Source organism: Leucoraja erinacea, chromosome 33, assembly GCF_028641065.1.
Source record: "Leucoraja erinacea ecotype New England chromosome 33, Leri_hhj_1, whole genome shotgun sequence".
Taxonomy (NCBI): Eukaryota; Metazoa; Chordata; class Chondrichthyes; order Rajiformes; family Rajidae; genus Leucoraja; species Leucoraja erinaceus.
This window is the reverse complement of record NC_073409.1, coordinates 22,923,391-22,938,332: the sequence shown is the minus strand read 5'-3', so window position 1 is coordinate 22,938,332 and position 14,942 is coordinate 22,923,391. Positions and strand designations below refer to the sequence as shown.

The following is a 14,942-nucleotide window of genomic DNA, read 5'->3' as shown; positions in this document are numbered from 1 at the left end:
TCGCAGCGGCCCCTCGGGAGATAGTCGGTGGGACTCATCAGTGGAGATGACGAAACAATGTACAGGGAGGAAGTAGAACAACTGGTGGACTGGTGCGGCAAAAACAACCTAGAATTGAATGTCGACAAAACTAAGGAGATGGTTGTCGACTTCAGGAGGGCGCAGCCAAAGCATACACCGCTCAACATTAGTGGCACTGCAGTGGAGAGAGTGGAGAGCATAAAGTTCCTCGGTGTGCAAATAACGGACAGCCTCACCTGGTCCAGGAACACCACTGGGACCGTCAAACATCAGCGACTGCACTTCCTGAGGAAACTAAAACAGGCCTCACTCCCCACCAACATCCTCAGGACTTTCTACAGGGGCACGGTGGAGTCTGTACTCACGTACTGCATAAATACGTGGTACTCCACCTGCAACTGTTCGGACAGGAAGGCTCTGCAGAGGGTAGTGAGGGGAGCAGAGAGGATCATTGGCGTCTCCCTACCCTCGGTACAAGAACTGTTCCAGAGCCGCTGTCTGAAGAAAGCACAGAGAATTGCCAAGGACAAACTGCACCCCCTCCACACACACCTGGATCTCCTGCCATCAGGCAAGAGATATCGTAGCATCAAAGCCCGGACTACGAGGCTGCTAAACAGCTTCCTACCACAGGCTGTGAGGCTGCTAAACAGTCACTCTGCACCCACAGTCACTTGACTTGACTCTGCGGCTGACACGGACACTTTAATACTGGCACTGGCCACTCACATCTGCAGCCCCGGACATTTTTTATGATTGGTTTATTGAATTTTAACATTATGGTTTTTTTTTTTACCTGCTTTTAACTATTTATACTGTTCCATCAGGGACTGGATTGTTTTTAGTGTTATTATGTGTGAAGTGTTTAAATTTCATGTGCGATGCTCCGCTATTGACTGGGAAACGTCTTTTCAATTTGCACTGTAACAACTGTTGCTTGCAAGATGACAATAAAGGTTGATTGATTGGTTATGGTCTGAGTGCAGGTAGATGGGACTAGGGGAGAATAGGTGTTCAGTACGGACTAGAAGGGCCGAGATGGCCTGTTTCAATGCTGTCATTGGTATATGGTTATATGGTTATATATTGCTTGGGTTTTTCTGCATGTTCTGAGTGTGATGGAATTGGAAAAGTTTATGTGCCCTACACCTCTCCCTTTTGTAAGACACCAGTTCTAACGTGCTTGCAGTGTAGCTGCTGGCGCTGGCTCTGACGATGGCTGCCACGGTGTACTGCTCCTTGTTGTTTTGTATGTGTTTGTTCATTTGTGTTGTCTGTGAAAACCCTACAAAGATTACTTTCACGAGAGAATTACTCATAAACATCGGACATACGGTACCTCCAAACATCGTTCCTGATTTCTCTCACTCGCTGGATTATTTGGACATACTCGACGGCGAAGCTGTGGCTGCAGAACTCAGACAGCTCCGACGGTCTAAAGAGGAAGCCTACAGGAGCGGGGATGCAGACCTCTACAGGCAGGCCAAGTACAAGCTGAGAAAATTCAATTCAATTCAATTTATTTGTCATTTGAACCTCATTGAGGTTCAAACGAAATGTTGTTTCTGCAGTCATACACACAAAAAAAAGAACCAAGACACAACACAATTTACACAAACATCCATCACAGCGCATCTCCTCCTCGCTGTGATGGAAGGCAAAGACTTATCTCTCCCCTGCACTTCCCATTCCCCTCCCGATGTCAGAGTCAAAGCCCCCGGCGGGCGATGTTAATTGTCCCGCGGCCATTAACGCCGCGCCGGGTGATGCAAGGCCGTGCTCTGGGTCTTGTTGTTGGAGCCCTAGGAGGGCGTTAGCAAAGTCCCGCGGCCATTCCAAGCGATGATGTAAGCCCCCGCTCCAGGTACTCTTCAGCCCCAAGACTCGGGAGGGTGAAGTCGCCGTTGCGGAATCCCCGAAAAGCAGTCTTCCAGCAGGGACCCACGGGCTCCCGGTGTCACTGTCCACCAGACCTGCGGTAAGCCTCCGAATATCCAGGGTCAGGTCGTAGCCGAACGCCACCACAGCTCCACCCGCTCCAAACTCGGCCAGCTCCATGATGGTGAGTAGGTCCGCAGCTCCGCGACTGGTGCCCCAGGTCGTTCCTGCCGGAGGCCGCGCCACGGTGCTAGGCCCCAACGACAACGGAGACCCGACAGAGAAAAGGTCGGGTTCTCCGTGCAGGGGATAGAATTTAAAAGTTTCCCCAACCCCCGCCCCCCACACACATACCCAGTCAAAAAAAAAACTACATTCAAACGAGACAAAAAAATAATAAAAAGACAGACGGACTGCAGATGCCGCTGCGATGTGAGTCGCGCCGCCCATCAAACCAAAAGGAATCAGAGCTGCCAAGGAAAGGTACTCTGAGAAGTTGAGGAGCAAGTTCTCAGGTAATGACTCTTCTTCAGTTTGGAAGGGCTTGCAAGAAATCACCAGCTACAAGAGGAAACCTCCCTGTTCTTCGGACAATCGTTAGCTGACCAACGACCTGAATGAGTTCTACTACAGCTTTGACAAGCAGAAATATAACCCTGGTACCCTCCCCCCCTCCGAAACAAACACTGCCAGACCCCAATCTGCAAAGAATGGACCATTCTGCACCCACTCCTCCCCATTCACCACTTCACACCTACTTAAAGCAAGACCTGTCTGAATAGACTGGACCCTTTCGCATCCCAACCAACATCACACCCACTCACAGCCTGACCTTAGTCTGCAAAGACTGGGCCCTTCTACACCCATTCATCCCCATTCAACACCACACATACTTAAAGCAAGACTCCAGTCTGAAAAGACAGGACCCTTTCCCACCCACCCTTCTCCAATGACCACTTCACACCCAATTACCCACACCCTCCGTGCTGCACAACATCACTTCTCCATCATCAACAATAAAAATAGAGGAGGTGGAGAGGCATTCAGGAGACATAAAAGGTGGAAATCTCCACGACCGGACAATGCTTCCCCCTCTACTCTCAAGCTCTGTGCCGAACTACACAGACATTTTCAACCAGTCCCTGCAAACCTGTCCCTGCCTGCTTCAAAGTCTCCACTATTGTTCCTGTACCCAAAACGGCAAGGATTACTGGTCGTACTGACTACAGGCCTGTCGCACTGACCTCTGTAGTCATGATGACCCTTGAATTGCTTGTGCTGGCCAAGCTGAAAAATATCACGCTGGACCCTCTGCAGTTTGCCTATTGGGCCAATAGATCTGTGGATGATGCAGTCAACCTGGGCCTGCACTTCATCCTCCAGCACCTAGGCTGCCAGGGGTCCTATGCAAGGATTTTGTTTGTTGATTTTAGCTCTGCATTCAACACCATTGTGCCAGAGCTACTACACTCTAAACTTTCCGAGTTGACTGTGCCTGAACCCCTCTGTTGGCGGATCACCAGCTTCCTGACTGACAGGAATAAGCATGTGAGTCTTGGAAAGCACATCTCAGACCCGATGACCCTCAGCATAGGAGCACCGCAAGGCTGCATACTCTCTGCTCTCCTCTACTCTCTCTACACCAATGACTGCATCTCCACTGACTCCTCTGTCAATCTTCTAAAGTTTGCGGATGACACAACTTTGATTGGATTGATCCAGGATGGGGAGGAATCTGCCGACAGACACAGCTGGCGCCCTGGTGCCATCGCAACAACCTAGAGCACAATGCTCTTAAGACAGTGGAATTGATTGTAGACTTTAGGAGAGCTCCCCCTCCGCTCACCCCACTCACCATCAACAACACCACAGTCACATCTGTGGAATCTTTTAACTTCCTGGGAACCATCATCTCCAAGGGGTGATACCACCGACTCCACAGTCAAAAAGGCACAACAGAGGATGTACTTCCTGAGGCAGCTGAGGAAGCACAATCTGCCACAGGCAATGATGGTCCAATTCTATTCAACCATCGTAGAGTCTGTCCACACCTTCTCCATCATGGTCTGGTTTGGCTCAGCCACCAAGCACGACATCCAGAGGCTGCAGCAAATCGTCCGATCAGCAGAGCAGGTTATTGGCTGCAACCTTCCCTCCTTTGACAAACTGTAGACTGCAAGGGCCAGGAAGCGAGCGGGTAAGATCATCTCTGACCCCTCTCACCCTGGCCACAAACTATTTGAATCACTTCCCTCTGGAAGGCGACTCCGGACTGTCAAAGCTGCCACAGCCAGATATAAAAACAGCTTTTTTCCACGAGTAGTAGTTCTACTCAATAACCATAAATCTGTAGCCTCCTTTTGCTCTGGTATTTTATTTAATTCACATGTTTAATCAATAATGTTTTATTATTAATGTCTAATATTTTATGTATTATTCTTAACTGTCACTGTATGTGGATGGGAAGGGAATGGAGGGTTATGGTCTGAGCGCAGGTATATGGGACTAGGGGAGATTATGTGTTCGGCACGGACTAGAAGGGTCGAGATGGCCTGTTTCCGTGCTGTAATTGTTATATGGTTATATGGTTATTATATGGTTATATGTCATGTTGTCACTTGTGGGCGGAGCAACAAGGCAAATTCCTTGTATGTGAATATTTGGCCAATAAACATTCATTCATCCATTCCTTCTTTCTGAAACAATGTTGGGTCAGCTTTCCTCCTACCTCTTAGTCCCACAAAGTAGCTGGAGGAAGGTACCACTCTTGGCTCTGTGGCCTTCTGCATGCATCTGATGCCAGCCACAGAGACAAGAGTGGTACTTGGAGCACTCGGAACCTGGGTTGTATTTAAATGCACAGGCAATAGGTATCTGCCAAAAACATTGACATATTAAATCAGAACTTTAGTTTAGTTTTGAGATACAGAGCCAAAACAGACCCTTCAGCCCATCAATTCCATGCCGACCAACGATCGCTGCACATTTACACTATCCTACAATTTAAAATTATAGCAAGCCAATTAGCCTACAAACATGTACATCTTTGGAGTGTGGGAGGAAAACTGAGAAAACCCACGCAGGCCATGGGGAGAACGTACAATCTCTGTACAGATAAGCACCCACATTCGGGATAGAACCCGGGTCTTTGACGTTCCCCAAATATCCTGGAGAAACTTAACATTGTATTGGTGTTTTGACCAGAGGCGATCACTATTAATGAGGATTGGAACTTAACACGTCAGTAAAAATTTGAGATAAATGGGGATTTGATGTTGAGCATCTGAAAAATAGTGGGACATCCCCCCCCACCTTTCCAAAAAGAAATACAAAATGCAAGGAAGTCTAATTTGCTCTTGAATGATTAAAGACTACTCTTCCATCACCGGTCTCTGCATACGTTTTTGAGGGTGATGGAATTGGAAATGTTTGTGTGCCCTGCATCTCTTCCGCATGTAAGCCGGTTCTAATGTGTTCCTTCTGAAACAATGTTGGGTCAGCTTTCCTCCTACCTCTTAGTACCACAATGCAGCTAATCTGAGTGTGTGAACTGGAATAGGGCTCTGATATATCTGCCTCACTCAACCTGAATTTGTCAATTGGGTCTCATTGGTATTGATATTGTTTTTTGTTGTCACGTGCACCAAGATACAGTGAAACCTTTGCTTACGTGCTATCCAGTCTAATCACAATCAATCAATCAGTCAGTCAGGTCATACACAAGTACAACAGATGGTGTAAAGAGAGAAATACCTGCGTGCAGAATATAATGTTACAGTTATGGCATTATAGTTACAGAAAAAAAGTTCAAACTTGGCAGTGAGGTAGGTTGGAAGGTCTGGACTGCACTTTAGCTAATGCAAGGACCATTCAGTTGTCTGATAACAGCAGGCAAGAAGCTGTTTTGAATCTGGTGATACGCACTTTCAAGCTTTTGTACCTTTTCTGCAATGCAAGAGGGGAGAAGAGATAATGAAGTGTGAAACGAAGTCCTTGATTATGAGGCAGTTTGAAATGCAGATGGGTTGATGGTTGTGAGACTGGTCTGTGTGATGGACTGAGCCACATCCACAACACTGTGTCATTTTATGTTAAGCCAAGTTATGATGAATTGTGATAGGATGCTTTCTCTGGTGCATGTGTAGAAGCTGGTAAACTCATTGTTGATGATACTTTATTGTCACTTGAACCTCGGTACAGTGAAATTATTTTTGCATACAAACCACACAAAAGAGTTGCCACAACATTACAAAAAGTACTGATCACTCCTTCGTCCCCCGTCCTCCCCACGCCAGGTCTCTCTTTGTCCTCGGCGGTACGGCCCTTCCACTTCGGCCCGAATCTGACCTCCCGGCTCCAACCTCCAGGTTCCGACCTCGGCTCGGCATGCTCCGACCTCGAAGTTGAACTTCCACACATGCCGAACATCCTGAATCTTATAGTCATAGAGTGATACAGCATGGAAACAGGGCCTTCAGCCCAACTTGCCCATACCGATCAACATGTCCCATCTACAATAGTCCCACCTGCCTGCGTTTGGCCCATGGACAATATATGATAGGACTTTATTTATCCCAGGAGGGAAATTGATCTGTCAACAGTCATAAAACACAAGATACATGAAACATGAAATTAAAGTGACGAGTGGAAAGGATTGGGGATGTGCAAAGATTGGGTGGGGGGAGTCAGTTTCTACCCCACAACAGAAATTCAGTTTCTACCCCACTACCCCACAATAAGTTGTACAGTTTGATAGCCACAGGGAAGAAGGATCTCTGTACTGCATGTGGTGGAATCAGTCTGTTGCTGAAGGTACCCCTTATGTTCACCAGTGTGTCATGGAGAGGATGAGCTGTATTGTCCAAGATGCTCTGCAGTTTGAGGAGCATCCTCCCCTCCAAGACCAACCTCCCATGAAACCATCTCCACCCCCAGGATGGAGCCAGCCTTCCTGATGAGTTTATTGATCCTATTGGCGTCTACAGCCTATGCCCTGCTGCCCCAGCACACGGCAGCGAAAACGATGGCACTGGCTACCACTGATTGGTAGAATACCTGCAGCATCTTATTGCAGATGTTGAAGGAGTGGAGCCTTCTGAGAAAGTACAGCCGGCTCTGTCCCTTCTTGTACAGGGCCTCAGCATTCCTGGACCAGTCCAGTTTACTGTCCAGGTACACTCCAAGGTATTTGCATTGCCTGATAAACTGCACATCCACACCATTTGGGGGTAGGGGTGTTCCTCTCCTCCTAAAGTCCACCATTAACTCCTTAGTGTTATCAGTGTTGAGCTGCAGGTGATTTGCCCCACACCACTCAACAAAGTCGTTGATCACACCTCGGTATTCGGCTTCCCTTCCCTCACCGATGCAGCCCACAATTGCAGACTCATCCAAAAACTCCTGCGGGTGGCGGGAGAAGGAGTTAAATCTGAAGTCCAAGGTGTAGATGGTGAACAGGAAGGGAGAGAGGATCATCCCCAATGGGGCCCCTGTGTTGCTCACTACCGTGTCCGGGACACAGTTCTGTAGCCTGACATATTGTGGTCATCCAGTCAGGTAGAAGGACACTAATGGAGCATCTATCAGCATCTTTGTCAGTTTGCTCCCTAGCAGTGCAGGCCGGACGGTGTGAAAAGCACTGGAGAAGTCAAAACACATGACTTTCACAATGCTTCTGGGCTGATCCAGACCCTGCATCAGGATTATAGTGAAGGTCTGGAAGCTTGAGGGAACACTGTCATATTCACACCGTGGCCCCATTAAGCACACATTGTCTTTCCCTGGCACCCATTGTAAAATCACATCTTAAAGATCAGTTCACAGGTGATCAGCTTTACTTTGCAAACTAGCCTACTGACAAATATTCTACTTGATGAAGGTATAAATGCCCCATGTACAGAGCAGTGGGTTCTCATCACCATAGGTGGTGGGTGTGTGGAACCAGCTGCCAGAGTTGAGGCAGGTATGATAACAACATTGAAAAGAACAACATTTGGACAGATATATGGATAGCAAAAGCAATTCACTGTACCTCGGTACACATGACGATAAACTAATCTCCTCAAGATTTAGAGGGTAGACACAAAATGCTGGAGTAACTCAGACAGCATTATCTCTGGATAGAAGGAATGGGTGATGTTTAGAGAGATTGAGAGGGATATAGGCCAAACGTGGGCAAATGAGACGTGTAGATGGAGAATCTTGCATGGATGAGTTGGGCTGAAGGGCCTGATTCTATGCTGCATGACTCTCACTGTCCACACACCCAACTACCCCCTTGTGAAAGACAGGAGCTATTGCATCTTCAGATTGGCCATCACATCAGTGAGCTGACCATTTACAGGAAGCCTCACTGGAGATTTCACAAATGCAATTGTCTTCAATTGAGAAGGAAACTCATGCCTCTTTGTTTCTTCTCCCTGTGTGCAGTGACGTGAGTGTGGATGACGAGCCTCCATGCCCAGAAGACATTGATTATTTCACGGACAATGGCACCGAGGATGAAGATGATGCGATTGATCTCCGGCCTGAGGTCACCAACTGCTGAGGGTGAACTCCACTGAGATGTGGTGCACATTATAGATGCAACCAATGATGCCCCACTCTGAATGAAGGGTCAAGGCCGTGCCATATGCCAGCGACACCAAATGTGTGGAGAGTGGGGACTGAGCAAAAGGCTGCTGAATGCCGTTTGTACCTTTCACCTTCGAGGTGAACTGAACATTATCTACAGTGACTGCATCACCCATGGATCTTGCTCAGTGTTTCATTATCCTTAAATATCTAATTACATTGCAGTATCCTGCTTGCCCTCATACCTCGCTGAAAGTAGTCCTAGGACATCCGTAGTGGATCACTGAACCTGCATTGCTGGAGGACCTCCCTCCAGATGTGTCAGAGAGTGGATCTTGGCATGGATGCACCCATCACGTCTCCCCGCAACCACCAAGTCTTTGCCAGCTTAGCTTCCGTAGATCCATGAATCTAAATCACGCCAATATAGCCATAGAGTGATGGAGTACAGACACAGGCCCTTTGGTCAAGCGAGTCTGTGGCGACAGGTTCTTGGCCAAAGATATTCCAAGAGGAGCTCATAGTCCCTTGACCACAACTGCTGTGGCCAAGTACCCTGGTGCATCCATAGTGTGGGGCCGTGCTGAATGCTAAATACTCTGGCCATTCACTGGACATTGGTCAACAAATCAGAGACACAAGAAAGATTACAGATGCTGGAATTTGGAACAACACACAGGCTGCTGGTCAGGCAGTGTCTGTGGAGGCAAAGGGATGGTCAGCATTATGGGTTTCTTCAGTAAATAATCCATTTTTTTCCTCCACATGGCTGAAAGTCGTGTAGCACGATGTTTGCAGCTTTCCGGGTAGTTATTAGAGTCTGTGAGCTTGGTGCTAGCCAATGCCTGGTTATAGCATTTCATTAGGTCCTTTCAGAGGGGTTTAAGAAGGAACTGCAGATGATGGAAAATCGAAGGTAGACAAAAATGCTGGAGAAACTCAGCAGGTGCAGCAGCATCTATGGAGCTCCATAGTCAAGTCAAGTCACATTTATTTATATAGCACATTTAAAAACAACTCTCGTTGGCCAAAGTGCTTTACATTTGTTATAAGAATAGTATAAACAAACAAACTACATACATATATACATATAGCCCTCGCTCAGTGGATGTCAGGAAAGGCTTGGGATTACAGATAAGTTTTTAGCCTTGACTTAAAGTAGTCGATGGAGGGGGTAGTTCTGATAGGAAAAGGGATGCTGTTCCACAGTCTAGGAGCTGCAACTGTAAGGGCACGGTCGCCCCTAAGCTTATGCCTAGACTGCAGGATATTCAGCGGCCCCAAATCGGCCGATCTGAGGGACCTGGAGGTGGAGTGGTGGGTGAGAAGACTTTTAATGTAGGAGGGGTCAAGCCCATTGAGGGCTTTGTAGACATAGAGGAGGGTCTTGAAATGTATGCGGAACTGCACAGGGAGCCAGTTGAGAGAGGCCAGGATCGGGGTGATGTGGTCCCTTTTTCGGGTGCCCGTCAGGAGTCTCGCAGCGGCGTTTTGGACCAGTTGCAGGCGGGACAGGGAAGATTGGCTGATTAAAGGGAGTTGGAGTAATCTAGGCGGGAGGAGATGAATGTGTGGATGATCTTTTCCAGGTCATCAAACTGGAGGAATTGTTTTATTTTAGCTATCGTCCGAAGCTGAAAGAAGTGAGCTTTTACCACGGCATTGACTTGTTTGTCAAATTTCAGTGCTGAGTCAAATATCACACCGAGGTTTTTGACGTGAGGTTTGAGTAGTGGGGTAAGGCTTCCAAGGCTGCCTGCTATCATTTTGATTGAGTCCGAGGGTCCGAGAAGGATGACCTCAGACTTACTCTCATTTAGTTGGAGGAAGTTCTGGGCCATCCAGCACTTTATATCCTCGAGGCAGCGGGTAAGGTTAAACAGATTTGATTGGTTTTTGGGCTTCAGGGGGAGATAGAGTTGTGTATCGTCTGTGTAGCAATGGAAAGAAATGCCGTGCCTTTCAATGGCTTGGCCTAAGGGGAGCATATACAGGGAGAAGAGAATGGGGCCAAGGATGGAACCTTGTGGAACCCCACAGCAGAGATTATCTGGGGAGGAGAAAGAGTTGCCTATGTTAGTCGAGAAACTCCTACCTTTGAGATAGGAGATGAACCAGCTCAGGGCAGTGCCATCAATAACACCCCCGTACCGGAGACGGTCAATTAGGATGGTGTGGTCGATAGTATCAAATGCTGCGCTGAGGTCAAGAAGGAGCAGGATTGCAGTTGCCGGAGTCAACGGTGAGCAGTAGGTTATTGTGTAACTTCAACAAGGCAGACTCTGTGCTATGGTGAGCCCTGAAACCTGATTGGAAAGTTTCCAAGATAGTGTTTTGGTGAAGGTAAGGCATAAGTTGACAAAATTACCTTTTCAAGGGCTTTTGAGAGGAAAGGCAGTTTAGAAATGGATCTGTAGTTGCTTGGCAAGGTGGGGTCGAGGTTTCAGGAGTGGCTTAACCACCGCATGCTTGAAGCAGGTCGGTACAGTACCAGTGGCCAGAGAGCTGTTGAAGATGGTGAGGATGCTGTGACCGGCTGTTGTAATGACGTCCTTTAGGAGGGCAGATGGGACAGTGTCGAGGGGGCAGGTAGTAGGTTTCATGGTGGTGCTGCACCCGCTGAGTTTCTCCAGCATTTTTGTCTACCTTTCAGAGCAGACCTTGAGGATACTATTATCAGATTGATGAAACCTAGCCCATTCATCTCTGATCTAATTGTGCCCTTGTTCTTACAGACCATCATCTGTGGAAACATCATTGAATTTGAAATAGTTCCTTCAATAAATGTTAGTGACTGACTGTTTCACATAATACTTCATCATATGTGTCTGGCCTCATCCTGAAGTTTAGTTTAGTTTAGTTTAGAGACATAGTGCGGAAACAGGCCCTTCGGCCCACTGAGTCCACACCAACCAGCGACCCCCGCACACTAACACTATCACACACACTAGGGACAATTTACAATTAACGTAATCTACAAACCTGTCTGTCTTTGGAGTGTGGGAAGAAACTGGAGCATTTGGTGAAAACCCATGCAGGTCACAGGGAGAACGTACAAACTCCTTATAGACAGCACCCAGTGTCAGGATGAAACCCGTGTTTCCGCCGCTGTTAAGCAGCAACTCTCCCACTGCGTCACCGTGCCACACATGTTGAACGTCTTGAGCTGAGGTTCTACCTATTGAAAATGGGGCCAGAAAATGGGGCCAGAAAATGGGGCCAGATGGATCTGAATGATGGATGGGTCTGATGAAGGGTCTTGACCCAAAACGTCCTACACAATGCACTTCCATTGATAAAATGCAGGAAGATCTACTATAAAAGCTGCACTTCTGTTTCTGAACACCATGATCTCTGCTCATAGAAACAAAATGCTGACGGGGCAGGCAGCATCTCTGGAGAAAAGGAATGGGTGACGTTTCGGGTCAAGATCCTTTGTCTGAAGAAGGGTCTCGACCCAAAATGTCACCCATTCCTTCTCTCCAGAGATGCTGCCTGTCCCGTGAGCTACTCCAGCATTTTGTGAGTATCTTTGGTGTAAAGCAGCATCTGCAGTTCCTTCCCACACATGATCTCTGCTCACCAGCACCCATACGTTTCCTTGACTGTAGAAAGTCTGTAGTGTTCTGTACTGTGTCTGTTAGCAATTGATGCAGAAACCATGTCAAGTTTGCAATGGGTAGCTTGTTGAGGGTAAACTGAATGAGTAATCATTTGCTTGCCATGAGGCTCAACACTAACATGAAGAATAGTTAGTTTAAAGAAAAGTACAGAAAGTGCTGGAGTACCTCAGCGGGTCAGACAGCATCCCTGGTTAGATCTGTCAGGTGTGTCTGCCTGCCCTGCATGTCACAGTGCCCACACCCTCCTCACAATCGAACTGCTCCCCATGCTCCACATCACCTTGTTTACAGTGTTTCCACAACCTGGCACTCCAGCTTTACCCTGTCACAGGCATTCCCTACCCTCCATTCTTGCTAAACTTTAACAAGCTTCTCCTTCAAATGTCTTAATCCTGAAAGTTTAGCCTAGTTTCTCTCCCCATGGATGCAGCCTGACCTGCTGAGTATTTCAACATCAATCTTTTCATCTCTAGATTTCCAGTGTCTGCAGTTGTTTTGCATTTAATTTGCTCATTGGGTTAAACGCTCATGGCCTCTATCTGCTACTCCTTCAGTTTCTGTGCCAACTCCATGAATCTATCTGACTCTCTTAATTATATTATAATACTTTTAAAGTGCTTGTACCATCTTTACGTTTCACCGAACACGTTCTGACCTTGGAGTACACTACTTTCAATCCTTTGGAATCCAAATAACAGTCAAGAAGTCAACTACGTTTCTGCCTATAAACCAGAAGCTCTGAGACAAATTTTGAGTAAACACTTTATTGAAAACCTTCGATGTGGGCTACGACTGTTCAACTCTCTTTATCTAGTCCTGATTTCTTCAAAAATCTGTCATGTACTTTTTAGCAAATTTGTGCCACGCTCCCTGTTTCCTAAATACTTCCTTATTCTCTCTTAAATTATAAAATAAACGAGTTTGACAAAAACAAACGTTAGATGATGTGATCTGTGGATGCCAAACTTCCATGTGTGCCTTTCTTCAATAAATGTCTTCGGTTGCACCAATAACCCATCACAGTAGACATGCATAAGTTGGATAGAAAACCTGTAGCCATGGGGATATGCGGCACAGATACATTGCCTTTGGGCTTACGAGTCTATGCCGACCATCCAGGTTATAAACAGTTATTTATTTTACTCACATTCTCATCACCCCCCCCACGACATTCCATCACCAACCATCACTTTAAAGGCCATTTAGTTTAGTTTGGTTTAGTTTAGAGACACAGGGCCCTGTGTCCGCGTCAACCAGCGATCCCCGCACATTAACACTATCTTACACACACAAGGGACAATTTACAATTTTGCCAAAGTGAATTAAGTTGCAAACCTGTACGTCTTTGGAGTATGGGAGTAAACCGGAGCACCTGGAGAAAACCCACGCTGGTCACGAAGAGAACGTACATACTCCGTACAGACAGTTCCCACAGTCAGGATTGAACCCAGGTCTCTGGCGCTGTAAGGCAGCAACTCTGTGCACGCTATGTTTACTTGGGTTGCAACAGCCTGGCTGACAGCAAAGGCTCAGACTTGAATAATCATTCCTCTTCTGCTGACATGGATTCCTGGATATTCCTTCCTACCCCACACCACCACCTCAAGATATTTCTGTATCCATCAAACAAACCCCCCCCTCTTTTTTATGTTCATTACTTTTATAGCATTGGGAAGAGATTTGAGGAGAGTGTCCATGAGACCTAACAAGGATGATGGACCGAATGGCCTTCTAATATGATTCAATGAAGAATGGGCACTTCCTTTTTTTTCTGTGTTCCTGTTTGCCTTTTCCTCTACTGTGTTTAATCTTCGCTAGAAATGTTCACCTCCTACTGTGCCAGTGCTGTTCCCTTTCATTTCTTTTGGATGACTCCAGATTACCAATCTGTTGGGTTCCAGTTTCTGCAGGTTAATATAGTTCTGTAACATGCTGTTATCCTCCCCACAGAGTTACACTGTTACATTGTTCATCTAATTTTTGAATATTCCCTCCTACTTATAACTTGATTCCATTCTTAGTTTTACCAGCGTTGGGAAGTTTGCCTCCCTGGTGCCAGGGTCAGGGATGTGTCTGAACGTGTCCAAGAAATCCTGAAATGGGAGGGAGAGGAGCCTGAGGTTGTGGTGCATATAGGTACCAACGACATAGGGAAAAAAAGAGAAGAGGTCCTGAAAGAAGACTTTAGTGAGTTAGGTAGAGAGTTAAGGAGAAGGACTGGAAAGGTAACAATCTCAGGATTACTGCCTGTGCCACGTGACAGTGAGAGCAGGAAAGGGGCGAGGTGGAAGATAAATGCGTGGATGAGGGACTGGTGCAGTGGGTATGGATTCAAGTTTCTGGATCATTGGGACCTCTTTTGTGGAAGGTGCGACCTGTACAGAAAGGACGAGTTGCACTTGAACTCGAGGGGGACCAATATCCTGGCGGGGAGATTTGCAAAGGCTACAAGGGAGAATTTAAACTAGTATGATTGGGGGGAGGGACTCAAATTGGGAAAGCTAGCAGTCAGTGTGTGAAGCAGGAGGCAGAGAATGGTAGCACTCTGACCCAAAATGTAGGGGAGAGAGAAGAAAAATAAAATAATCAGAGAATAAGAGAGGGTGGGCTTCTTAAATGTGCATATTTTAATGCTAGGAGCATTGTAAGAAAGGTGGATGAACTTAGAGCCTGGATTGACACCTGGAAGTATGATGTTGTGGCGATCAGTGAAACATGGTTGCAGGAGGGCTGTGATTGGAAACTAAATATTCCAGGATTTCGTTGCTTCAGGTGTGATAGAATTGGAGGGGCAAGAGGTGGAGGTGTTGCATTGCTTATCAGGGAAGATATTACAGCAGTGCTTTG

The 14,942-nt window shown here is 46.8% G+C and overlaps 1 protein-coding gene across 1 annotated transcript in view; it reads left to right on the top strand.

Annotated features, from left to right (window-relative positions):
- LOC129712813 (cytosolic carboxypeptidase 1-like) overlaps window positions 1–13,030 on the top strand; it is a 105,505-nt gene extending 92,475 nt beyond the window's left edge. The window contains exon 5 of the mRNA XM_055661550.1: window positions 8,329–13,030. Within this exon, the coding sequence (XP_055517525.1) occupies window positions 8,329–8,446 (118 nt within the window). The 3' untranslated portion in view covers window positions 8,447–13,030. The remainder of the gene's footprint in view (window positions 1–8,328) is intronic.
- Window positions 13,031–14,942: the final 1,912 nt, after the last annotated feature.